The 13,038-nt window shown below is 59.3% G+C and overlaps 7 protein-coding genes across 7 annotated transcripts; 4 read left to right on the top strand and 3 right to left on the bottom strand.

Moving 5' to 3' along the window:
• Positions 1 to 301: 301 nt before the first annotated feature.
• Positions 302 to 1,249, top strand: HRG_07598 (uncharacterized protein; the record flags this gene model as incomplete). Its single annotated transcript, XM_044866069.1, has 1 exon — positions 302 to 1,249. One exon carries the CDS (start codon positions 302 to 304, stop codon positions 1,247 to 1,249), a length of 948 nt encoding a protein of 315 aa, XP_044719033.1.
• A 2,139-nt stretch (positions 1,250 to 3,388) lies between these two features.
• HRG_07597 (putative tpr repeat containing protein) lies at positions 3,389 to 4,213 on the top strand (the record flags this gene model as incomplete). Its single annotated transcript, XM_044866068.1, has 1 exon — positions 3,389 to 4,213. The coding sequence occupies one exon, from the start codon at positions 3,389 to 3,391 to the stop codon at positions 4,211 to 4,213; it is 825 nt and encodes a 274-aa protein (XP_044719032.1).
• Positions 4,214 to 5,490: 1,277 nt separating this feature from the next.
• Positions 5,491 to 6,659, top strand: HRG_07596 (TB2/DP1, HVA22 family domain-containing protein; the record flags this gene model as incomplete). The annotated part of the gene is made up of 3 exons (XM_044866067.1): positions 5,491 to 5,519; positions 5,617 to 5,766; positions 5,831 to 6,659. 3 exons carry the CDS (start codon positions 5,491 to 5,493, stop codon positions 6,657 to 6,659), a joined length of 1,008 nt encoding a protein of 335 aa, XP_044719031.1.
• A 431-nt stretch (positions 6,660 to 7,090) lies between these two features.
• HRG_07595 (mitochondrial genome maintenance domain-containing protein) lies at positions 7,091 to 7,908 on the bottom strand (the record flags this gene model as incomplete). The annotated part of the gene is made up of 2 exons (XM_044866066.1): positions 7,091 to 7,361; positions 7,421 to 7,908. 2 exons carry the CDS (start codon positions 7,906 to 7,908, stop codon positions 7,091 to 7,093), a joined length of 759 nt encoding a protein of 252 aa, XP_044719030.1.
• A 536-nt stretch (positions 7,909 to 8,444) lies between these two features.
• HRG_07594 (uncharacterized protein) lies at positions 8,445 to 8,912 on the bottom strand (the record flags this gene model as incomplete). Its single annotated transcript, XM_044866065.1, has 4 exons — positions 8,445 to 8,513; positions 8,583 to 8,647; positions 8,767 to 8,798; positions 8,848 to 8,912. The coding sequence occupies 4 exons, from the start codon at positions 8,910 to 8,912 to the stop codon at positions 8,445 to 8,447; spliced, it is 231 nt and encodes a 76-aa protein (XP_044719029.1).
• A 154-nt stretch (positions 8,913 to 9,066) lies between these two features.
• Positions 9,067 to 11,335, top strand: HRG_07593 (biotin/lipoate a/B protein ligase family domain-containing protein; the record flags this gene model as incomplete). Its single annotated transcript, XM_044866064.1, has 5 exons — positions 9,067 to 9,106; positions 9,164 to 9,797; positions 9,862 to 10,440; positions 10,509 to 10,780; positions 10,845 to 11,335. 5 exons carry the CDS (start codon positions 9,067 to 9,069, stop codon positions 11,333 to 11,335), a joined length of 2,016 nt encoding a protein of 671 aa, XP_044719028.1.
• Positions 11,336 to 11,998: 663 nt separating this feature from the next.
• On the bottom strand, positions 11,999 to 12,555 carry HRG_07592 (pam16 domain-containing protein; the record flags this gene model as incomplete). Its single annotated transcript, XM_044866063.1, has 2 exons — positions 11,999 to 12,424; positions 12,553 to 12,555. The coding sequence occupies 2 exons, from the start codon at positions 12,553 to 12,555 to the stop codon at positions 11,999 to 12,001; spliced, it is 429 nt and encodes a 142-aa protein (XP_044719027.1).
• Between the last annotated feature and the right edge of the window lie 483 nt (positions 12,556 to 13,038).

Raw genomic sequence — 13,038 nt, 5'->3', positions numbered from 1 at the left:
AACACATAACTTACATCTAGCTGTCAGCGTCGTTTGCTTGCATGTTTCCCTCTACAACGTACAGTACCTCCGTAAGTAGACGGCCGGCGTCTTGACCGTTGACTCTCGGTTCTTTGAATCAGTCCGTACTCCAGTAAGCCTGCACAACCTGACGTTTTCTAGCTACGTCATACGCCACGAATTGCCGAGTACCTGCAGATGCCCTTTCCATTCCCAACTCTCTCGGGGTCCTTTAATAACCTGGAGGCAATCGAGGCACTCCCAACCAAATACGCACGTCAACAATCGGCACCACTACAAAATGGCAGCCGCATCGACATCTGTCGAGAGCGCAAACCCCATCTCGGATGGCTGGTTCAGCGAGCAGTTCGATCGTCACGGCGGAAACAACGAAATTCTCCTGTCTTGTTTGAAAGAGGAAATCGCCGTTCTCGAGGCGTATTATCAAGGAAAGACGAGCACCGGCGATGCAGCCTCGGCAATCACGCGTCCCATCTCAAACTCTCCCGCCCCAGCCCTCGGGGGCTACTCCGACGAAATAGTCGGCCTCTGCCAGCTATGGAGAGTGTTCACCGACGCCCTCGCAGACTGGCCATCAGACCGCTTTGCCGACCTTGTCGAGCTTCTCAAGGCTATTTCCGAGATCCCAGATAGCATCCACCGCGGGGAAGCCTTGGATGACGACGGCAAGGAATCGTTGACCTGGAATCGACTCCCCTACTTTTCCATGGTTTGGTTTGACAAATACTGGGAGGAGCCGCGAGATATCGTCGAAAAGTGTTCCACCGACGAGGACAAAGCTCGTGCAAAGGAAGCCTACGTAACGCAACAAGACTCGACCGCTCGGCTCGTGGCAGCTGGAATTCTGCAGCGCCGTAAGGCCTTTGAGTACATGACCCGGGCATTGTGGGCAGAATCAGAGCCGAAAGGTGACTCTGACAACTGGAGCGACCGCTCGGCAATGCGTCAATGGATACTCAGCTTCTATATCTCAGCTGTGGCTGCATGGATGGAACGGACCGGGCACAGTGTCTATCTCGATCTGCAAAGTATCGACATACAGAATCGGCCACCACCAGCTGCTCCATCTGGCGCCACCAAGTATTCGGATCGTTCTAGAGAGGATTGGTCGTCTTGGAAGAAGCGGCTGCTTGATGTGGCTCAGAATGAGTCCGACGAGGCCACGAAAAAGGCTGTCACAGCTGCCATGGAGACAATGGAGGCTGTTGAAAAAGCGGCAGAAAAATGAGGTGTCTTGACAATGCTTGATAGGGATGGAATGAAGCTATTGTTAACCTTGGTGATGTTGGTATGTCAACGTTGCGTGAAGACACGATAAGATACACATAGACTTGGTCAATAGCTGCATGTTCGCAGAGCAATTACCGCCACATATGGCTTTATAGCAATTACATCGATTTGCATCCTTTCAAGGTTTCTCTACCAAGTATGCTAACCTGTATAGTTAGTGGAGGCTGCATTTCAGACGTGGGTGTCACCGCCAAGTCCTCGAAGTTTACAACCTCTCGAGACCTAAGAGGTCGGCTTCAAGGCGTCAGAATTGCATGGAGGGTGAGAGATTGGATGATGGTGGACATACGTAAATGTTCTATAAAACCGGCAGCCGGGCTGTCCCACAACCATGGCTATTGAAGCTCTGCCGACTGCTGATTGATAGGACCACGGGTTTGCGTTATATGCCTAGCCGGAAGCGAGCTGAAGATGGAGACGAGAGATATATCTTCAATGACCCAGAGAATTTCGCTAAATGCATTTGCCAAAGCGGAGTGGCAGACACGAGTGTCCCAGAACAAACCCGCCCTTCAGGTACCCGGCTGAGTTGCTACACACAGTCCTCGCGTTGACCGTTGTCTGGGTCAGAAATGATCCCGGGGCATGAATGTATTAACGCTTGTTCATGTCTATTTCTCCTTGGAAGGTTCTCGGTAACATATTCATCAATTAAACCCGTCTCAACCGCGGTCATGGACCTCGCCCTACCATGTCGGCACTTAGAAAGCCAAGAACCAAGAGCAAAGCCTGAGTTCAACCGGGTACGGTGGCATCGATGCTCCGATGTCGGTAGGACAACTGCCGGATCTGCGTCCGATAACGCGAGCCGTAGATTGCGTGGCAGAATGCCATGCCGTTGACAAGGTCCTCTGCATCGGTCTGCATCTGAGGTGCTGATTCAGAGGTAAGTCGGGGACAAGCTGTGGCCAGAGATCTCGAGTGGGCTGTAGACCTGTAACATCTTGGTGGGGCAGTTCCGGGGGATCCCCCTCGAGGAAACACACTGCCGCCAACAGGCTGCCACCAAGGGGTCAACTGCAAGGGGCTTTCAGTACCTATATATACTGTATACAACAACCCAATTTGTCGTTTGCTGTGTGCAAAAGGGCGGTCCAGGCGTCACTAACAACGTTGACCTGCAGTATGACATGCCGTTGGTAAGCCCCCTGAGCAACGTCATATCAGTTGAGTGTACAATCCCGCGAGTCATCTCCCGATTGAGCGGTTATGCCGTACGCCTCGACATGGAGAAGGGCTGAGTTGACTGAGGCTCAGGCGGGGCTGCTGCATCAGAGTCCTTGGGTAAGTTGCACGACGTGACTCCCAGCAACGTATAGGCTTCGAAAAGCCTTGTGTATCCGTCAGCGCAAGCTCCGTTCTTGGTCCTAGCTGAGCCTGGACTGTTAATTGGCTGTGCCATACGCCAATTTTGGGACGAAACTGGTCTGGGGATGCAGATCTGTACTACTGCATCACCTGGCATTACATGTCTCGTTGGTCAGATATCTTTCTACCAACCGTCTGTTGCTCCTAGGCACTGCCTAGAGCTGCCTCAGAAAGGAAGTATCCAAGCTCCCCGTTGCCTTGGCCCACTTGAGATCTCAAGACGCAGTTCCTCTATTTCCAGTAGGCAAACAATTCGAGGTATTATGCATGCTCTGCGGACGCTCGTCTCGAGACCAGGCCACAGCTTTCGCTCATGTACTGCGAGTCTGCCCAACCATCATTTCCTGGAGAATCAAGCGTGTTGTTGTCTCCACCTCGAGCCGCACAATGAGCTCCATGCAGAAAATACCAAGCGCGAGGCTGTTGTTTGCGAGCCCGGGCAAGGGTGGTCCGGCGCAGTCGGTTCCTGCCAAAGGAGATGGTGGAACGAGCTCATGCCTGGACAATCTGAAGGGGTCCAGGCAGCGGCGCCGCAGCTTTCAGAAGCCGTATTTTCTTGGCTTGATGCGTGACCCAACGTATGAATAACGCGAGGTCTGACCCTCTGTCACTGGCTTCTCTTCGTCTCTTTGCTTGCTCTCCTTCTTTTTCTTCGGCCCACAGGTGCACCCACCAAATCATTAAGTCTCAGAGCGAGTTTCTGAGCATCATGCGGTTCGTCACTGCTCAACCCGGCGCCGACCGGAGTGCCCTTGGCCCTCGCATTCGTGTCATCGGCGCCGGGCTTTCGCGATGCGCAACTTCGTCCCTGCAAGCAGCGCTGGAGACGCCCAGCATGGGCTACTTTCCCTGCATGCACATGGAGCACGTCGTTCCTCACAGCTGGCGTTCCCAAATTATCATCGACGCCATGCAGGAGGAAGACACGCAAAGGCGGCGCAAGCTCCTCCACCGGGTCTTTGACGGTTATGAGGCCACGACAGACTTTCCCGGCTTCTGGTTCATCGATGACCTCATGGACATGTATCCAGATGCGCCCATCGTCCTCAACCAGCGCAAGGGCGGCGGGAACGCGTGGTTCAGGAGCTTCGAGGATAACATCGGCTTCTTCAGGAGCTGGACGTTTTACCTGATCTGCTTCCCCTTCAGATCCGATCGTCTTCATTGGACAATGCACCGGGTGGCAACCCGGACCTGGGATCAAAAGTTCGGCGTCGGTGTCGGCCCCGAGTTTTACGACGCCTACCAGGAGTTTGTGCTGCGGGAGGCCCGAAAGCGCAACCGCGAGGTCTTGGTGTGGCGGGCGGAAGACGGCTGGGAGCCACTGTGTGATTTCCTCGGCAAAGAGGCGCCCAAGGACGAGCCATTCCCTTGGGTCAATGATGCGGTGACCGTGCAGAACGTCAAGCAGGTGTTGGTCGCGCGAGGGATTCTGTCCTGGGCGGCCATCTTTGGCGGCTTCTGGGCCGCATGGACGCATTTGCCGCTGCTGGCGGGCTTTGTCTCGACCCAAATGAGCCAGGCGCCGGCATGAGGTGATACGAGGTTATTCTGCCAATATTGGAGGATCATGACGGCGTAGTCTTTTGTTTGCACATGCAGGGCTTCAGCGGGAATGAAAGGAGCAATTGCATCCAGGGGGGGAGCCATGATTGTAAGAAAAGGGACCACGTTGGTGTCCAAGTCATGGCTTGAATCCCTCGAATCAAGCACATGGCCTTGCTTTGCCTGCCTCGCGCGTCGTCCAACTGTGAGGACAAGCGATGAAATGGACTGGAGTGGAGGGCAAGCATGGCTGAGCCTGACGCCGCGTTTGCCCTGGGAGCACGGCAGCGAGCAACCGAATGCGGCCCGACCGTCAGGCACTCTCGATTAGGAAAAAGCGAAAGGCAAGAGACGACACGATACGATTGCTGCGCTCAAATTGCCTTTGGCAGTCGATTGGTGAGCCTAGCCGGTTGTGAACCTTGGCAGTTGGTGAAGCTTGGTCGGAGTCGACGGAACAAGCCAAGAGTCTTTAAACTCGGCGCCAAAGCAGGCGCCCGCCATCCCGGGACGGCTATCTTTCTGCCAACAGGCCAATAAAGCCCAACGGCTAGTTGGCGAGGCTCGACGCGTTGGGAGGCATGAGGCGCGCGCATCTCGACGCGGACACGGGCTCATCCGAGCTGCAGACGTGGGGAGAATCAGCAGGTCCTATACCAAGTACATACATGCATGCCGGACCCGATGATGCCGGCCAAGGCGGCCAGCGAGCGACGCGAGCAATCAATCATCAGGGCGTGTCGGGAGCAGGAGGTGAAGCAGCGAGAAAGTCAGGCGGCGTTGGGCGGTAGGCATCAAGGGTTCGAGGGGATCAGCCGTATTAATAAATAATGCAGGGTCGTCTGCAGCTCAGCCGGACCACCGTCGACAGCGATCGTCGACGATGTTGGCCCGCAACAAAAATCATCTGCTTCTCCGGGCGAAAAGTGCGAGCAGGCGGGAAAAAGGAGTGGCGCATGAAGAGCTGGCCGTCACCAGACACCTAAGCAATTGGTCACGGGGGCCGGCGCGTCCATTCCCGTCCATTCCAGAGTGTTGGGCCACTGTAACGTGGGGAGTTATGGCGCCTAAGCGCATCAGCTGCCCGGTCGCGGGGCCCCGCCATTTAGGCCCTGCCCTGCCCGCCATCTCCGGCGTCTTCACCTTCACGCCTTCGCCCTCTTTCCCTCTCCCGCCATCGTTGACGCTCCTGCGCGCCTCGAAATCCCATATCCCTCCCGCCGCCCTTTCTGACTGCGAGGCACGGCCTCAACCGCCGCCGTCGCCATGTTCGACCTCTTTGCTACGCTCCTCTCGTACGTTTCGTTGCACTGCCCCGCCAATGTCGTCACCCCACGCGCGCCGCCTTGCCTTGATCGAAGACCCGTTTGCTAACCTCGACGCCCGCAACAGCTCCGTCACCTCCTTTCTTTTTCCCATCTTCGCCTCGTACAAGGCTCTCAAGACGTCGGATCCCGCCCAGCTGACGCCATGGCTCATGTACTGGGTCGTCTTCAACTGCTGCCTCCTCGTTGAGTCCTGGGTGTCTTTCATCCTCGCCTGGTGCGTCTCCAGTCCACGATCCGAAGACGCCATGACCACTTGTACTGACGATAGCGCGCCGCAGGGTCCCCTTCTACGGCTACATCCGCTTCTTCTTCTTCCTCTACCTGATTTTGCCCCAGACGCAGGGCGCGCGCGTCATCTACGAGGAGCGGATCCACCCCTTCCTTGAGGAGAATGAGGGCACTATCGACAACTTGATCGCGAGCACTCACGATCGCCTCAAGGTTGCCGGCATGACATACTTGCGACGAGCCATCGAGTACTTGAAGATAAACGTCCTCGGCCTTCCCCCCTCCGAGGAGGAGGAGCCGCCCGCGCCCGCGCCCGCCGGCCAGCAGGGCTACACCCAGTCGCTTCTCGCCCGGTTTAGTGTGCCGACGGCGAGATGGACCGGCGCCGCCCACACCGGGAGCGACTTTTACAACTTGCTCGCCAACGCCGTCTCCGCCGCCACGGGCGCGACCGGCGGCGCCAGCGGCAGCAGAGCCGCGCCCGACTCGGGCACGCTGATCCCGCCTAATCTGCGCGACTCGGCCGAGAAGATGAACTTCATCGCCGCCCAGCGCGAGCGCCTGAGCATCGTGCTCTCGGCCCTCGACCGCGAAGCCCAGGAGATCCAGCGCGACGCCGGCGACGCTCCCCCCGGCGCCTTCGCCCAGGGCCATCAAGACAATGACGCGTCGAGCCGCCGACGGTCGAGTGGACTGAGCAAGAGCCGTAGCGAAACCGACTTTGAAAAAGTCGAGGCCGAGAGCGGCGCCGAGGGCGAGGATGAGGGCGACGGCTCCCTTCGGCGTCGGCATGCCTCGGGGACTGGTGGCGGGCCCTGGTTATCCTGGGGATGGGCCAGCGGAGCCGGCACCCCCAAAGGCACCTCGCGGGAGGGATAGAAGTCCTCGAGAGAGCTGTTCAGGGTGGAGTATTCGGCGCCTGATTTTAGATATGGCCGATGGGTCTACCGCGGCAGCCTGTTCGCGGGACGTCCGCTGGTGCCTCCTCACGGAGTGGTCTGATGGCAAGCCTGCCGGGCTTGATGAATTTTTGATTCGGCCAAGTCCCCCCGGTGGCTCAGCGAGACATGTAGTAGGTTTGCATACAGTGGTTTCATTGTCAGGGCAATCGTACGCCAGAAGCCGACCCGATGCAGTCAATGTCCACATCTCCATAGCCCGCCCGTCCCATCTGGGCAGTAATGTACAACGGCGGATCCCCAACCCGCCGCACGCGCGCACTCTTATGCTCCGTAAAGTCGCCAGTGATTTTTGCAACGATGCCCGCTTCGTCTCGTGTCATGCCGTGGCGTGCATTCTTGCTGGAGTTCTCACTTGGTCAGCTTGTAGGGGTAGGTGACCTCGACGGCGCCCTTTCGGAACCAAAGCGTGCGCCGCTTCTTGGTTGTTGCGTGTTCCACCCACGCCTCTTCCATGCGCGTCTTCTTGAACCAGCGGATGAAGTGGGGATCCCACAGCTCCGAGCCAATGCCCAAGTCTTTGCAGCAGCGCATCAGGGCGTTGGACTTGCAGCCCTCAATGGCCGAGGGGAGCTGGTCACGGCCGAAGAAGCCGTTTTCGCCTTGGGCTTGCGAAACGAAGCTGCCAGATGGAGTCAGCCCAGGCCGTCAACATGCAGGGCTGGAAGAGCAGAATCATACCGGCCATCCACAATCAGGGCATATTCACGCGTCACTATGCTCTCGCCGACGACGGGCTCTGACTTTGGGATGAGGCCCCATCCCATGGGCCCAAAGGCCTCGTTCAGCCTCCTCCTGTACTTGATCTCTGGTAGATAGATTATGCCGTCGGGCTTGACCTCGATGTCGTGTTCCGACAACGGTTGCATAAGCACCTGGAACTGCTCCTCAGTCACGGGCTTGGTCGAGACGCCGTGGAAGCTCTCGATCCAGTCCACGTCGGGCGGCGCGACCTCTCTGGAGTCGGCGGCGGCAGGCAGCTTGACCCGGTGCACCACCTTGCTGAGTTCGTATCGCGGGGGGTCCGACGCTGGCACGGAATTCGTCTTGCCGTTGGCAGCCGCCAGGCTGCTGCTTACGTTGGAGGCCGCCGACGTAAATTTGGCCCTCGGAGCACTCGGCGGCACCCTTGGTGGCAGTGTCCTCGTTGTTGCCGCGGGCTTCGCCATATGATCGGGGGCTCGCGTTGGCGCCGCAGGGGGGGTTGCTTTGGTGGCAGCTGGAGGGGTTGCCGGCGGAGGTGCGTCGGCAGCAGCTGGCGATGTCGAGGATGCAGTCGCCTCGGTGGAAGAGTGGCGAGCCCACGGGGCGCCGGAGCTGCGGCAGAGCGCCAGACTCCGCGTCGCCGCGACGACACCGCGACGGGAGGCTAACATGGCTCACGAACGGGAGTGGCGGAGGGTATAGCGACGAAGGGCACGTGTCGTGAAGCTCGGAAAGGCGGCGGGCGGAGATATTCGAGGCTGGGGGGTGGCGTTGTCGGGAAGAGGCAAAAAAATCGGATTCGAGGCTATTAATTGGTAGCTGCGAGCTTGGATGGTGCTAACAGCAGGCGTTTACAGGTACCCGGAGCCGCTGAGTGAAATCTCCACTGGTGCACTCACTGCATGGTACTCTGCAAAGCGCCTACAGAGCCAATGCCATCAAACTGATTGAGTACTACCTTAGTACATGACGATGCTGGTCGGGGCTTCAAGACTCCTCCTCATGCCCCCTTGCTAGAAGTGCGCTCTTCGTTGCCATTCTTCTGCCAGCACTCCTTGAACCGCTCCATCTGCCCCCCGTGTTTGTTTGTTAGCCCATCGATGAATGGGAAAACAGAGCAGGCGGCGTAAGCACTCACCTCGGCGGTGCAGGCTCTCCAGTCTCTCTTTTCAAAGTAGCAGTCCGTCATCTTTGCGTTTTCGTCTGTCCGAGGCCATCGCCAGTCAGGCTCCAAAGTCCCGCGTGATGAACAAAAGACAGGGGACAGGTGCCGCAAAGCCTGTCGCATCCAGAGAAAACCCTGGCCCTGGTATCAAACTCACCTGCGCAGCCTGTGCTGAAGATGCGCTTGTCCCTACATCATCAGCGTCAGCAAGAGCCTCAACGTCGGGCAGTCGACGCACCACTCATCCGGCTCGTCGACTTCAGCAGCCGTCGGAGGCGGCGTCTTGCTCTCGTCTGTAGCCATCCTGCTGCTTTCTCTGGCTGGCTGTGTGGCCGTCGCTGGCCCTTTGGTTGAGTTGGCGGCACCAGTGCGGGAGGCGAGTTGGCGAAGGGAGGGGAGGGGGGAAACACGACTACAACATGGCCTCTTTGCGGCTACATACCAGACGCCGCCCACCATGGCTCCTCCCGCGAGGCTCAACATACTTGTCTACACAGGCAAGTCGCGCCCACTACATGCTCGCGTGACGCCCGGCTGACCTCGAACCCGCCCAGGCACCGGGACCAGCGCCGAGTCTGTCCGGCAGTGCATGTATTCGCTGCGCCGGCTGCTGTCGCCCAACTACGCCGTCATCCCCGTCGCCGAGTCGGCGCTGCTCAAGGAGCCCTGGCCCTCGACCTGCGCCCTGCTCGTCATCCCCGGCGGCGCCGACCTGGGCTACTGCCGCGTCTTCGACGGGCCCGGCAACCGCCGCATCGCCGAGTACGTCCGTCGCGGCGGCGCGTACCTCGGCCTGTGCGCGGGCGGCTACTATGGCAGCGCGCGCTGTGAGTTTGAGCTCGGCCGCACGCCGCTCGAGGTCATCGGGAGCCGCGAGCTGGCCTTTTTCCCCGGCACCTGCAGGGGCGCTGCCTTTGCCGGCTTCGAGTACCACAGCGAAAAGGGCGCCCGGGCCGCCTCGCTGAGCGTCGTCACGGCCGCCTTCGAGGAGCGCGTGCCCGAGCATTTCGTCTCCTACTTCAACGGCGGCGGCGTCTTTGTCGATGCCCCCAAGCTCGGGGCCCGCAAGGTCGAGGTCCTGGCTTCCTACGACGACCACCTCGACGTCGACGGCGGAGACGCCAACGCCGCCGTCGTCCTATGTCACGTTGGAGACGGAAAGGCGGTGTTGTGCGGGCCGCATCCAGAGTGAGCATCCTCCTCACTCCATCTTCACCCACAAGGACCGGCCCGAGGAGCTCATGTGCCACAGGTTTGCCGCCACCAACCTCTATCCCCAGCCAGATGTGCCCGGCTACGACGACCTGGTCAAGAAGCTCGCCGCCGACAACCACGCCCGCGTGAGCTTCTTGAGGGCGTGCCTCGGCAGGCTGGGCTTGGATGTGTGTCAGGAGGAGGCGAGCACCCCTCCCTTGTCCCGCCTGCATCTCTCGGCCATGGACAGCGCCAAGGTTTTGGACCTGCTCTGCGCCTGGGAGGAGGTCATGGACAAGGAAGACGGGGCCGAGTGGATCAGGGGGGAGGCAGATAGCTTTCGGATCCAGAGTCGAGACGGCAAGCTCGAGCTCGAGACGCTGCGCCAATCGCTCCTTGAGACGGTGGAAGAGCCAGGCCTCAGAGACGATGGACATGTGGATTTCGCCGCCGTCACCAAGACCATTGTCGCCCACGAGAGCACGCTGCCGCCCCCGGACCTGACCCCGCACTTCAACCACGAGCTTTACTACACGAGTCTGAGGCGCTTTCAGACGATGGAGGAGGATGCCGTGGACTGGGGCAACGTCCTGCTCTACGGCGAAGTTGTCACGAGCACAAACTCTCTCCTCGACAAGTCAGTTCCCTGCCACCCCCCCTCAAATTGCCGAGACTCGCGGCTGACACCCCCTGTGCTCGCGCCAGAAACCCCAAGCTCACGTCCAAGCTGCCCACGGGCTTCACCTTGTCGGCATCCACGCAGCTGGCAGGGCGCGGGCGCGGGACCAACGCCTGGGTCGCGCCGCCCGGTGCCCTCATGTTTTCCGTCGTCATCAATCACCCGGCCCACCTCGCCATGTCTCGCCCCGTCATCTTTATCCAGTACGTCGCCGCCATTGCCGTTGTCGAGGCCATTCAGTCGCTCGGCCTGGGATATGAGAACTTGCCCGTCAAGCTCAAGTGGCCCAACGATATCTGTAAGTAAAGGAAACATACCACGCCGCTAGATCACATCTGTTCGCGAGACCTGACGCCGTGGAGATGCTCTCGACCCAACCAAGCCCGCTGCCTCCGCGCAGTATGTCAAGATTGGCGGCTTGCTCTCGCAATGCGGTTACTGTGACGGTTCGTACCAAATCGTCCTCGGCATCGGCATCAACGCCATCAACCCGCGCCCGACAACCTCCCTCTCGGACCTTCTCCCCGCAAACGCCGCGCCCCTCCGCCTCGAGGTGCTCCTCGCCCGCATCCTCACGCGCCTCGAGTCTGTCCACGCCCAGTTCCGCCGCCAGGGCTTCTCCCAGGACCTCGAGCGGCGCTACTACCGCCACTGGCTGCACACGGGCCAGGCCGTCTCCCTCGAGGCAGAGGGCGGGGTCAGGGCGCGCGTGCTCGGCATCACCAAGGACTGGGGGATGCTGCGCGTCGAGGAGACGGATGCCGAGGGCAGGGGCACCGGCAAGATGTGGACCCTGCAGAGTGATGAGAATAGCTTTGACTTTTGGAAGGGTTTGGTCCGGCGAAAGGAATAGATGCCTGGCGAGGGCCGCTTACCCTGTACTCGGGGGACAGACTTAAGAACACCGCTTGCCTATGTAACAGTTGAGAAGAGTAGACGAATGTGCTGGCGGCAATAGACTCGACTCACGTCTTTCAGGCAAAGACACTTTGTTTCTCAACCGTGTTGCGTGAAGTGAAGCCTCAAGGGAGGAGAGAAGGAGTTCTCCGACAGCATCGTTGGACCAAACTTGCAAGCCATGGACCAAAAGCCAAAGCAACGTTTTTCGCATGGCCACTTCCCTGCCTCGCCGAAAGTGAGCTCGAAAGGAGGATGCGGCCAAGGCATACCGCATGCAACAAATCGTCACGCTCCATCGTATTGTACAAAAACATTAAGCATACAATCGAAGCACGCCTCCCCCTTTTTCCTCTAAATCCATTCGCCCAGCGGCCACAGCCCTCGGTCCGCCGCCCATAAAACGCCATGCCATGCCGTAGTCGAGTGAAGATGTAAGTGTATACAAAGGGGGAATTTGTAGCCCCCATCACGGAAGCCGGGTTGCCCAAGAGCCACGTCGTCTCGCAACCCAATGCAACACTCGTCTCCGAGCGTTCATCCGCCGCTTGAGTAGATCCAGGGTCAACCGATGCATCGCTCGGCCCGTAGAGTAGTGTGCGCCTTCCCTTGGCTTCCCCTACCGGTCCTTGTAGATCTTGGGCTTCCACCCCTCCTTGGCCTCGGCCTCTTGCTCCGCCTTTTCTCTCATGGGCCCAAGCTCCCGCTCAAAACGCTCCTTGGCTCGGACAATCTTGCTCTGGAGGTAGAAGCTGCCCCCCTTCTGGGGATCGTTTGCGTCGAACAGGCGCTTGTACCGGTCGAGGACCTCCTCGACGCTAGCCTGCCCGTTGGCCGGGGGCTTCACGTTGAGAATGCGGCAGGCCTCGTCGAGTGTCATGCCCGAGGACAAGGATGCGCGCGCCGAGGCGCCCGACCCGCCGTTCATCTTGCCCTGGGCACGCTGGTACTGCGACGCCGCCTGCGCTTGCTTGTAGGCCGCCATGAAAGACCGGCCGAGGATCCGGGATCCAGTGAGGAAGGCGGTGAAGACGAAGCGGTGCGCCTAAGACGTAGGAGTTAGCAAGCGTCTTGGGAGCTGGACGAGGGGCCGTCGGCCGACGGAGAGCACGCGCATGCAGACATCTCAGCTGAGCGCGGATTGCCGTTAGCAGGGGCTTGGAGGCTTCATACCATTATGGCGATAAGGGTTTGGTCCGACGGTGAGTGTCTCTGGCAGCCGGGGATAGTGCCATGCGGCGTTTGTCGTGGGCGATGCTGATGAAAAGAATGCGTCCTCCGTCCAAAAGAAATCTTGCAATGGGCGGCGGCGGCAGCGGCCTTCGGGATTTTTCCAGTACAGGGTACGTGCCTAGGTACTTTGTAGACGCGCAGAAGTTTCGCCGGATATTTGCCGCTCACCGAACACCCACCTAGGTGAACGGAAAGAGCATTGCCGTGCACATGCTACTCCGTACAGCCCGTGTGATCTGCTGAAGAAGGAAAAAAAAAGGCAGAGTGACGGATCGTTTATCTTCAATTTTAACTCACGCCAGTCAAGCAGCCAAGCGAATCATTGGTTTTGCTCCCAGGGCGGCTGCATTTCTGGCACCAAGTCCCGACACCGCGGCGGCGGGACTGCAAGCTGTTGGCTGGCGCGACCCAGCTTCAACACGCGAG

Source organism: Hirsutella rhossiliensis (genome assembly GCF_020360975.1).
Source record: "Hirsutella rhossiliensis strain HR02 chromosome Unknown scaffold00008, whole genome shotgun sequence".
NCBI lineage: Eukaryota > Fungi > Ascomycota > Sordariomycetes > Hypocreales > Ophiocordycipitaceae > Hirsutella > Hirsutella rhossiliensis.
This window is presented reverse-complemented; position numbering and strand designations above follow the sequence as displayed.